This window comes from Chamaea fasciata, unplaced genomic scaffold, assembly GCF_029207755.1.
Source record: "Chamaea fasciata isolate MVZ Bird 193981 ecotype frontalis unplaced genomic scaffold, bChaFas1.0.hap1 SCAF_1, whole genome shotgun sequence".
NCBI lineage: Eukaryota > Metazoa > Chordata > Aves > Passeriformes > Sylviidae > Chamaea > Chamaea fasciata.
In genome coordinates, this window is record NW_027094086.1 from 135,956,692 (window position 1) to 135,969,091 (window position 12,400).

General features: G+C 41.1%; 1 protein-coding gene across 11 annotated transcripts in view; it reads left to right on the forward strand.

Annotated features, from left to right (window-relative positions):
• Positions 1-12,400, forward strand: part of KIAA1217 (KIAA1217 ortholog) — a 345,995-nt gene that overhangs the window by 169,440 nt on the left and 164,155 nt on the right. For 3 of the 11 annotated variants that reach the window (XM_066199028.1, XM_066199083.1, XM_066199052.1), the window contains one exon: positions 6,856-7,139. In XM_066199028.1, the coding sequence (XP_066055125.1) occupies positions 6,856-7,139 (284 nt within the window). Of the gene's footprint in view, positions 1-1,037; positions 1,822-6,855; positions 7,140-9,326; positions 11,598-12,400 lie in introns of those variants that run through there. The other 8 variants (XM_066199109.1, XM_066199118.1, XR_010723303.1 and 5 more) reach the window with 6 other exon arrangements.

Consider the following 12,400-nt stretch of genomic DNA (forward strand, 5'->3'; position numbering starts at 1 on the left):
AATGTAAATTGCAAGGGGCTCATAGCAATTGTCCAGACTTTGGAAAACCTTGGTGTTAAAGGTATATTCATATCACGAAAGAAACATCAGATAAGTGGGATGGCTGGCCATCACTTCTTCTAAAGTAGTCCGCAATCAGAATGAGCAGGAGGAACCCAGGGCCAGTAAAAACACTATTCTAAATAAAATCACGCTGTTTTCTTTATAATTGCAGGGCAACTATAGGAGTATTCTGCTGGGAGCACTGTACTGCAGACCTTAAATATCAGTGCTAATGTTAAAATTGTATTTTCCTATTTTCTGTGTTTTCCATGCCAGATTTCTGGGACTTTTGCCAGGTTCCAAGACCATATAGAATTAGTTGTTAAAAAGGAAAATAAATATTTCTGAAGTGCTACGGATTATGGATGTCTGATCTAATGAACAATAGTTTTGTTCATTTATCAATTGTTCATTGTAATTTACTCAACTTTTTTTTTTCTTTTTTCTTTTTTCTTTTTTTTTTTTTTCCTGGAAAGGGGCAGATGATGAGAATGATCTTCCTTGAGCTTCCATACTGAATTTATTTATACACAAAACATTTCTGTGTTCAATAATCTAAGTAGACAGGATGGCATTTCTGCCAGATGGAGATGTAGAAGGAAACATAGGGGAATTTTCCTAGCCTGTCTGGACTGGGTGATTGAGAGGTCATTGCGAACAATTTGGCTGATGTTATATTGAAGTCAGGGTTGAAGAAAACTTGGAAGGCCATATTATGCTAGGTCTGTTTAAAAAGACATCCAAGATACTGCTACCTGGTGTTGGAGTATGAATTTAAGTGAGAAATTGCCTATTTTTATTAATATCTCGGTTATGCTTTGTTCTTAATCTAATTCAGAAGTTGTCTGTGGATAAACTTTCTGGTCTTGATGCTGTAACTCAACACTAAGTTTGTTCCACCATCTCTGACTCAGTGTTATGATCTGGATTGACTAAATCAGACTAGTCTGATACTCTGCTAAATCAACACATGGCATCTGCTGGAATCTGTGGGATTTGATCTCATCCTTCTCAGCCACACTATTTTTTTGCCTTGCAGCTTGGTAGATCTATTGATTTTCATGCAGGCTGCTGGCCTCTGATCTGCCAAAAGAGAATTAGTTATATGTTTCTATATGTTTTGCTACTGAGGCTTCAAAATCCCTCTTAACCCAAGTCCCTGCTTACATATTGCTACCATTCATTTTTATTGGCTTCGCTAAAGTTGAATTCCTGTATCTTGATTTTTTTTCCCCAATTCATTCTCTGAGCAGCTTAAAAGAATCCAACTGAAAACAAAACCTCAAAGAGTTTATATAATGAATTACTTTTAAACCAGACGCTAAAAAAGACAGAGGAGCATTTATCAGGAATGTTTGTGGGCTTGGTGGTTACGAGCTTAAAAAAAAAAAAAAAAACAAAAAAAAACCATGTGGAAAGGCTTTTGTCCCATGACAGAGATTTAAAAGGCTGCGGGCTCGGATTCCAGCGGAGGCTCGGGCCTGCAGCGGCGTTTGAAATGCTGCCTTTCAGAGGGCGGCCCGGCAGCGGCGGGGCGCGGGCCGGCTAGGGGCGGCGGCGGGGCCGTCACCTGTTGGGGCCGGGCTCGGGGCGCCCCCGGAGCCCGCGGGTCCGCGCCGCGCTTCCGCTCTCCTCCCGAGCCCCGCGCTGGCCGGGCGGGCGCCGCGGCTCCCAGCTGGAGAGGGGAGCTTGTGCGCTAGGCAGGGACAATGGAGGAAAATGAAAGCCAGAAACTTGAGCTGTGCCTGGCTTGCCCAACAGACAGCAGGCAGACGAGGGGTAAGTAAGCGGCGATATAAGTAAAGCAAAGATGGAGTTACCTTTAAGCATGTCCCTCGTTGCTGCTTTATATAACTGGAGGCAGAATGCATGGGGAAAACAAACAAACAAACAACCAAACATTTCTTTTCTTGTACTAATGGCTCTGCTCATTTCCCTAATATTGGAACTTTGTGAGTTTAACTTTCTCTTTGGAGAGATTTCTGTGTGCGCCCTCCGAAGCCGGGAGTACGCTGCATGTCTGTCACGGATGCGGGATCCTGCCGGTGCCGAGGCTGAGGTGGGGAGAGCGTGTCCGCTTCCCTTTAAATGCTCTGCCAGCCTCAGCTGTGGCAGAGAAATAGCTCTTCCTTCGTAAAAGTGTCTTTGAGCTCATCTTTACCTCGGGGTGTCTGTTAAAAGAGGGAGATCCACGGCAGATTGTGACAGGCTTAGTTTGCTTTGAGTGAAACCGCTGGGGTTTGTTTTGGAGCGAAGCCAGGACTGTCTAAGCGAGGCTTCCACGGCGGCTCCCCGCTGTGCATTCATACATTCACTGCTGCACTATCTATTTCCTATAAAGTGTACGAAAACTATTTCCTGGAGAATTCTACATGGGCCATTCCACGTGGAACTTAACATTCAGGTAGCCTGACAAACACCTAATCTAATCTATATCTATTAAAGTGTTTGCGGGGCACCTGTGAACATTCCCATTTCCTGCGTGTTGTATTCCTCAAAGACATTTCAGGGAGACCTCGGTTACTGTGCTTTTGTGAAACAAATAGTGCATGTGGTTTAAAAGTTTACGGGCATGCAATGCCAACAAATAGTGTGTTAGCAATTTAGGAGGAAAAAAAATGCTCTTTTTTTTTTAATTGAGTGTTCATTAATTGGGTGATGCTCTTTTGAATTACTTTTTAAGTAAAATTACTGAGCATTGCAAGTAACCTGTGTCTGTGTATGTTTATGTTTAGTGGGACGGAAATCTTCACTTCAAGAATGTGTCTGACTAGGAAAAAAAAAGTCTTCAGTAACACATTTCTTCTATAGGGCTTGGGTGAAACTGCCTCAGATACATGTGGAGCTAGGAAAGCAGAGGGCTGACCGGACTGATTCTATGGTTCCCAAAAATGCTGAGTGCTGAAAGCTCATAACCAAATGTAGTAGTTTTGGCCCCTATCCAAAATTTACATTGGAAGGAGAGCTAATTGTAAAGACAGTGAAGTAAATTAGAACAGTTCCAAATAATATCACATTTACAGCTAACGTAAACGTAACAGAGGTTGGTTTGAGTCATGCTGTTAATTCCATATTCTTTTTAAAATGTTAGTGTTGAATGGGGTTCGCGTCAAGGCTCAGTTTCACAGTATCAGTATGGGCGAGGTCCACACTTGTTCCTTTTTGAAATTATTCTGAAAATGTTCTTTTCTCTTGTCACCTGGGTTGCAAAACAGGACTGTTAAAATCTTCCTAGCATTTAAAGTAATGAAACAAAGTGACTTTCCTGACCTTTGTAGACTTCATGGGAGGGTGTGACTTAGAAAAATAAAAAAGTCCTTTGATATGTCCTGGAATGTAATTCTTCTATTTTTTATTTCTCTCCTAGCTCACAGCCATTAATCCATCATGATAATCTTGTTGCTAATCGTAGACATACTCCTTCTACGCTGCAGATCTGGACCTTTACTATAGTAAAGGGTGATGTTGGTGATGTTAAGAAATCCTGAAACTTGTTTTTAGATCAGAGAAACAAATCAAGTGTAAGAGTTACTCATGCCTTTGGATAACCAAATTCCTCTCCTCCCTGTCAATCAGCAAGTCTTGCTTTTAGTTGCCCTCTGGACTTGCTGCTTTATTGAACAGAAAGACCTTCAGCTTTTAGCTTCTGAAAATGAGGGAGGGAGGGAGGGAGACAAGCTTATCTCACACCTGTATGTTTTCTATTGCCTTCTCTTTGCTCCTTTCCCAAGGAGGGTACTTGAATAATTTATCCTTTTCCTACTCATAGCACTCATCTGGGAACCATCACATGATGTTTCACACATTTCACAGTTATCTGTGGAGATTGATTTGCTAGGCCCATTATCTTCTCTTGGAAGATACGGAAAGTTGACCCACAATGTTATTGAGCACTCCAAAACCCAGACAAACTCTCTCAGTTTTTCCTCCCTGTAACACTGCGGCCTACAGAGCTTCTGTAGAACTGATGTTTCATGAGATCCACAGGGGAGTTTCAGCAGCCCAGTACTCAGCTCTGCTATTGAAGTCACTTATCACTGTCCAGAAGTGCTCCAAAATATTTTTTTTTTCAGTGGTTAGTAGAGAAAAGACCCATACTGAAACACAACAGATTTTGGTTTGCAAAGAAAGTTGTGCTGCTGTGTGCTGTAATGATGCAGGATCACGATCTTGCTGAATGCCCAAGTCAGCTTTCTGGCAAGAGGAGAAATCAGTTTGCATAGTTTACATTCTTTTCTTTTCACTGGTATTTATGCAGTATTTTCCAAATATATGAACGAAAAATAAGAGAATTTGTTGATCTGTCTAATACAGTATAAGAAAAGTATGTTATTTTTGATTCCTTTTCAAGGTTTCACCTAATATCAAACAGTGGTAAAGCCCTTTACTTGATATGTCTTTATGTGCCAAATAATTAGCTTTTTCTTAAACTGTTGAAATTACTGAAGTGCAGAGTAGGGAAAGACTTTCCATGTGAGAGATTTAGGACACAAAATACACACTCATGAGTTCTGGGTTGTGCTTGTCAGCATAGGTTTACCTGCCTTCTTGAGGAAGTGCCTGCCATCACTTCAGTGATTGAAACTGCTGCTGTGACCATACTTTGAGAGCTTATACCAAATTGCTGCACTCAGTCACCCGTGCACATGCTGACTCCCTCTAGCTCCAAGAAAATCCCTTATTTTATGTCTGTGCCTTTGTTCCAGCAGCCTAAGGGATATAACCTCTAGGCTCTTGGCACAACAAATTAAAGATGGTAAATTCCATTCAGCCCCAGCCCACCTAGTTTTCCTCCCATGTAAAATCCATTGGAATGACTGTGCAGCTTTCAGAAACTGTTTTCACTGAGTATATCTGGAGTAGCCATGCTGGCTTCCTGCAAGCAAAACTTTCCTGTTTGCCATTTTTCTCAAACAAGCTCAGTGTACCTGGTGGCTCATGCTCTGACTTTCCAATTAGCAGAGAGGACAGATGTTTCTTAATTGAGTTGTGCTTGAAAAAGTTGGGTACACGTATGTTTGTACACGAAGGTGAGGCTGCTGCTATGAAGGTTTAACCACGATTGTGTTGCTAAGAAGGTCTTAGCAGGTGCTGTGAAGATCACCGATGACATTTTGAATCTGTGTGAGAGTATGACTTCCCTGTAAACCAAACCTGCTCACAAATTTGTGTCCAGATCTGTGCTTATCAAACCATGGTGTCACCCTGTGCCTGCATCTGCTTTCAGGACAGGTTTCCATGAATGCAAACAAGAGGGCATTGTTGAAAGTTTTTGAGCCCTTGAACAGTATAGGGAGTTTACAGAAACATGTGATGTCTTTGAGGTCCATCCAGGGCCAAGTTCTGTTATGGAACCCAAGGAAGTTGGTTCCCTGTGTGAATTGGTAGGACATCCAGCAGAGGCTCCACTGATGGAGGATTTGCTTTATTACAAGGGCTTGATGTTCCATGGCATGTGGCAGGCAATTGACAATGCACACCAGAAAGCTGAGAAATCCTCAGCATAAAATCCTGAGGCAAGTGGTGTGCCTACCACACACAGTGTCAGAATGACTGACTGAACCATAAAAAGAAGCAAGTAGGTGCCTGTTTCCAAACAGTGGTGCTGTGTATTGGCAGCACGTGGGCAAAACATCGGGGGGAGGATAAGGGGCTTTGAGGGAAAAAATGTCAGACAGAGAGAAATTAAGATTTATTCAAAACAAGTAGAAGAAGGAGCTCCCTGCTCCTGGGGAGGTGCTGGGAAGGGTTAACACTCAGGGGCGTCTGAGTCTGTCTGGTAAAGATGAGGAAGGCCACATCAGACTTGGAGAGGCCTTTTCAGTACTTCAAGATTTTGTTAGGGTTTTTTTTTTTTTCTCCTTTGCTGACAAAGGAGTGAGGGATTTTTTCAAAGGTATTAGGTAACAAGGTTCCCGTCTACAATTTTTTGAGCACCAGAGGGTTCATGTTACAGAGTTACCTGAAGATAAGCCAGCACTTACATACCCACAGTGTCTGCCTATCTCTTTACAAATGTCGTTGCAGTCTTTGGTCTTAAAGTAGATTTTAAAGTAGTAAAAATTATCTGAGGGTTCCCCCCCCCCCCCCTTTTTTTTTTAGATCACACAGAACTTGCTTTTATTCTATTTCTTAAGAAATGGTTTATGGAAAAATGATGCAGAATTTTCCAGCCCGCTGTCCTGAGATGTATAAAATCTGAGGGAGATCCGTGAAATTTAAAACCAGACCACAGTCACAAATCAGGAAAAAAAGGCTCCCAAACCCTCTTATTATTTCCTAGGTGTTTCAGAACATGTTGAAAACACACTGAAAAAAAAGATTAAGGATTAAAAATCTGCTCTGTCAAAGGAATTTTATCAGTTTGTATCCTTAAGGATACTAGTTATGGGGCCATTAAGTGTACTGGACCCTATTGAAGAAATCTGTTTCTTCTTGTAGAAAGCATGCTGTAGGTCTTAAAGGTCAGGGAATAAGGGCCCTGTCAGATCTTCTTTTCAAGTCACATAGGTAAGTTGATATAAAAGGAACATCTACTTTAATGATACTCACTTTTCTGTGAGGCAGTACTGCAATTGTGTGATAGAAGTAGATAAGTATGCGCGTAGCTTATATAAGGGATTATTTCTGGGCCACTTACTATGATGGGTATATGCCTAATGATGCAGAACATGCCATTGTGCACTGCCAGAGTTTTAAAAGTACCCAGCTTTCATATCAATCTTTTTCCCCATTTTTGCTACTAATGTCAATGTTGGTATTCAGTTTTTATAATATAAACTACGTTTGGTTTTTGTTTTTGTTTCTTTTCAGACCAGGCAAAACCCAGTTTGCATGTAACATCCCTAGATGATGCAGAATGTCTCCGATCTAAAGAGCTCCTGTCGACCCCGAGCAGTCACACTCCTAATTCAAAGTCCGCCCGCAACATCCCTCGAAGACATACAGTAGGTGGCCCTCGCAGTTCCAAAGAAATACTGGGAATGCAAACCTCAGAAATGGACAGGAAGAGAGAGGCTTTTCTTGAACATCTGAAACAGAAATATCCCCACCATGCCACAGCAATAATGGGACACCAGGAGAGACTGAGAGATCAGGTAAGGAAGTCAAATTTGTATCATGTCTTTTGTTTAATAGTCCTTATAACTCCTACAAAATTGAGTGTTACCGCGTTACAAAAGGTGAGAAGGTAACAAAGTATGAAACAGATTTTTGGGATGTGGCCTGCAATTCAGATGTTGCCTTGAAATTCAAAGAAACAAAATTAATCTGTTCAGTATTACCTTGGAATTGTTTGTTGAAATAGACATTTCTGAAGAGCTTTTCCTTTTATTTAGGGCAAACACAGAAAAAGGAGTGAAGGTGAGACTCTTGATCTTATATGAGTCTCAATCTACTTTTCACAGCTGAAGGGAAAATATGGAACAGCTGTTAACTTCTGTTGCACTTTCAGTATTGGCACCACTGCCTGGGAGAAAAGAAAATACCTGCAGAGTGTGTCTGTATGCTTTAGCTGGCTCTGTTACTCTTTCATTTGCTTTCTTTTCTATTTTTGAGTTTTGTAATGCAAACAGAACAGACTTACCCATACCTGTCTGCCTCCTCCAGGGAGCTCTGACACCCACATCCGTCTGTCAGCAGCATACCTGAGGGTGGTGTGCCACTGCCTGCAGCTGCTTTCCAGCAGCCAGCAGGAGATGTAGGGTCAGAGGAGAGCTGACATGCTGATGTATCTCTCCGAGCAGGTGGAGGCTGCTGACATGCTGACTCTCTGAATTCAGGGAATACCATGCAAGGATCCCTTCCTAACTCTGGACTCTGGTTTTGGGTGCAATAACAGAGCTTAATCTGTTCGGGCAATCTACTGTCTATTCTATAATTTTTTTTTTTTTCAAATAAGTGTCAGAATTTGGAGTTTGGTCTAAAAAATCTTGTGCTCATTATTCTTGGTTTAACAAATGGTTGACAGCAAGTCTTTTTGTAGAAGTTCGTTTCCGTTAGTGGTTTATAGGTGTTTCAGCACTAACAGCAAATTGATTGTAAATAAGGAATAAAAATGAGTTGGAAAAATATTGTATTCTGTTATGGAAGCTTCTTAGTGAATTCTAAGCTTCTTTGGAGCTTTGCATACTTGAAAGGCTTTGAAGATCAGACTGTTACAGGTTTGGAAAGATTGTAATTTGTTAACTCACCCCTAGAACTTCTCTTTTACAGGGTCTCTAGAGATCCCAGGTGTTGTCACTGTTAGAATCCATCTGTATCCAGCTAAAATTGCTGCAAGACTCCAGCTCTAATGAGGAAGATCCATTCCTTATTTTTAAACAGTTTTACTCCTTTCTTTTTAAAGTCTTGACTTTTTTTTTTCCCCACTTATCTCTTCTATGAACTTTAGTGACTGTGTGGAATGTGCTGGGTGGTGGATAAAGATAGCATACAAATTAAATAAAGGGGGTGGGAGGGGGGCGAAATCCAGAGATTAGATCTTTTGGAGTCATGTAAATATTTAGTTCCAGTGTTGCAGACACTGCAAACCTAGTTTGAACAGCCTACAGCATTACACCCTACACATTTTGTAATTTGATCCTTTTCTGAAGGCAATAAATTACAGAAGGAATGCAGTAACTGCTCTTGATATTTGTTTAAAATGTGTCTTCCTTGCTAATTTATTGAGGGTAAAATTCCTTGCTAATTTATTGAGAGTAAATTTCATTCTCCTGCTTCTATTTTTTGGTGATTAGACATACGTATTATATGTGTTGTGTGTAATGAGTTTTTCAATAATTTTAAAACAACATAACTTTAAAACTACTGTTAGAGCATATAAATACAAAAGACTCCAGCCATTCAGCCTTACATAAAAAAGTATAAACTGAACCAAAACCACATGAAAACATGCAGAAATAAATAATACAAGTTGATTGTAAGGAAGTTGCTTAGTTGGCATGTGATGTATCAACTGTCTGGCTCATCAAATGCAGTAAAACTGTGATGATCATAGCATTACAGTTCAGAGGGGGATTTTCTTACCGATTGTGTCTCTGTGTGCACACCCACGTATCAGTATTTGGTGTGTGTGTGTGTTTGTGTGTGTTTATGTGTAACTGTTTATAGATACACATAGGTATGTGTCTATAGATATGTATATATATACGCACAGCTGTGTGTGTGTGTGTGCATGTATGTGCCTGTTTAGTGTGTGATTTCTTAGCCACTCCATGAATAAGACTATGGTATAATTTTGCCTTGAACGGTGTATATGTGCATTTAGCATCCATACTTCCTTTTTTCCACCCTTATATATGTTAGTGTGTAGCAGTGGTATAGAAGACAAACTACATGCACATGTAGTAGGTATGTATATGTAACATATACATGTATCAGAAACAAAACTTGTAAGATGAATGGGAAGACATATTTAAAATGCCACATTTTAAATTAAAATGTCACAATTTATTTTCCAGGTTCCTTTCTAGGTTCCTTTTCTCCCTTCTTACTTCTTCAGCTGCTCCAGTATCTGGAAAGTGGCAACATGGTCCATGGTGGGAATTTCCCCACTGTAGGATGCCTGTCAAGGGTAGTAGTTACTGCAATGCCATTTTCTAATCTCTCTGTCAAATGGTGCAACAGAAATAGAAAATACCCCAGTATTTACAGTCAGGAGATAGTCCCTGGCATATCACATAATTTCTCTTCCAGGTTGCTCTAAACCCTGTCAGCTCCACAACCAATAGAAAATCAAGATTGGTAATTGTCTGGTTTCTTCTATGTGGACATTTTTCTCTTGCCCATTTTAGCCATCATTATCTGAGTATGGCAAACTGACTCATTGTTTGCAGGAAATAAACATCTGGGAAAAAATACTTGATACTGTCACATCCTACTGTATCATTTCCACTGGCAAGGGCCGCTGAATGTTGTCTGCATCTTCCACTATGCGCTAATGGTTTCCTCCAGGCTTCATTTGTTCAGATAAATCCCTCCCTGGATGTGCCTCCTGAGGACCCATTTCTGCTCCTGATAATCTGCCACAAATCAGAAGTACAGTCATGGCCAGGTAAAATGCCAGCAGGGATTACTGATGGTTAGCTAATGTGATGACCTGAAACCTCCCAGCTGTGCATACAGATCATTTCCCCTCTGAAGGTTTGTTGCCTTGTTTGTGGTATCCTGCTCTGGAAAGGAAAGCTTACAGAGGCAGAGGCCATCTTAATTTGCACAAGGGGCTTGGGATATTGCAGCAAGGCTAATAGCCTTCGGCAAAGCTGGTCTGTGGTAAACTGGAGCATGACTTTGGTGCAGCCTGGAGGGGTGCAGACATGCCTTGTGCACCCCAACCCAGGAGAATGCAGCACCCAATGGCCACAACTCTGTGACCCATAGCCCAGCAGCTTGCCCTCACATTGCAGCTTATACCCCTTCTAAGAGAAGTCTACAGCTGGACACCAGCACTCACTCCACCTGGAAGCCTGTAAAGCCGAGGAACAACTTTTTTTTTTTTTAGGTAATGCAAGTTTCTGCAGGAGCTTTAAACACCTTACCTCTGCCAAGGCTGTCTCACCTGTGGTAAAGAAAGGATGGTGCTAATGTAATCCCAGGGAAGTTAAAAAAAAAAAAAAAAAAAAAACAAAAAAAAAAAGAAAGCAAGAAGGAAACAATCTGTGATGTTTTCAGTTTCAGACAGTGTGAATCATCTGCTGTGGAGCTCATGGAAGGACACGGTCACCTGCTTAGGTGAAGTTGACTCCGGTCAGCAGAGAAAAAAAACAGGAACAAGTGTAAAACCTGGGTCTGTAGCTGCAAGCATGAAAAGGAGTCAGCAATTAAAAGGTTAAAATGCTAACCTGGCAATGGGAGGGGGGTAATCCCTGCTGTGAACCTGTTTTACAAGTCAGCTCTAAAAAAACCATTCTGAGGGGCAGAGAACAAAAATGAATGTGTAGAAGTTTTTCTGAGCAGGAGCTTCTGAGCCTGGGGTAAGAAAGTGAGCTGGAAGAAGTTTGCCACAGCTTTCTTCAGTTGTTGTTTGACTCGGAAATAGGCTGGGAGGTGTGGAAGGGTCAGGAGCAGCTCTAGTCCTTCAGGCAGTGCTCCATGAAGAAGAAATTTTCTTGGCAAACGAAATTAGATTTCAATCAATTAAAAACAAAAGCCAAATCCTTCTGGTACCTTTGCAGGGCTGATTGCCTAGAAAATGGTGGTTGAGAGTTTTTTGTTATGCTCATTTCGATCTGAACATGACAGGTAACTCTGGCTTCTGGGCAGGTGTGGCTAAGGTTACCATGGAGATCCATGATGTCATGCTTGATAGAGCATGTCAAGACAGCTAATCTAACATGTAGATGTTCAAAAAGTCCCATAGGCCAGGACTAAGCTTTATGCAAATAACAAAGTTACTCTGCAAAAGGGCGAAAGAAAACACGGCTGAGACATGGCGTGCGTTCTACCTGGCAGCTTGAAAGGATTATTACAGACTTCATCATAAATTAAAACTTTGGGAACTAAAAGAAGAGGATTTCAGACCGTCTCTGGCCTCACCTGTGGAGTCTCACATTTCGGTAAATAAGCCTCTTTCTGTTTCTGCCCTGGCCTTGAAAAAATGCTTTTGAAATCGTGGAGTTCACTTCACCACGTTCCTGCTGGCAGCAGGGCTGAGTCAATAAAGCAAGTTTTCTGGCAGGGCATGTTCCCTTTTCTCTTTCAAAAATGAGTTCTTTATCGAATGAACTAAGAATTCGGAATTATTTGAAAGTCATTGTAATGTATCATGTTGATTATATGAATCATGCTGAAAAAATTTCCTAGGTAGTGTTTTGGAGGAGAAACTGAGAATGGAGACACTGTATTTATTTGTAGATTATTGCCAGATGTCTCTCCTTTAACTGTAAAAATAGAACTCTAAAATTACAACAGCATTTATTCCAGGATTTGCTATCTGTTAAAATACTGAAGCTTTTTGTTTTTTACTTGAATCACAGTATCAGTTGGCTAAACTGACTTTGAGTGCATGTTTTGATATCATAGGTAACATTTGAGCACTTCTTAATAGTTTTTTTTCCTTGGGTAAAAGTATGTTAGTAGACGGTAAACATATTTGGAGGTGAAAGTCTAGCAACAGAAAGGCTATTGGGACTTTGGGATTTGAGGTATAAACAAAAGGGGATCGTTTCAGTCCCTCTGGAGAGACAGTGAACGCCCTTGTGTTCTAAGTTGCAACCACTTTGGTGCTCACATCAGTCAGGACGGATCAAGTAAACACCAGTAGGTAAGGGATGGCCCCCCGCTGGCACGGGGGGATGTGATAACGGGAAGCTCATTGGGGTTCCAGAGTTCACTTGGTTCAAATTGCTCAGTGTGGAAT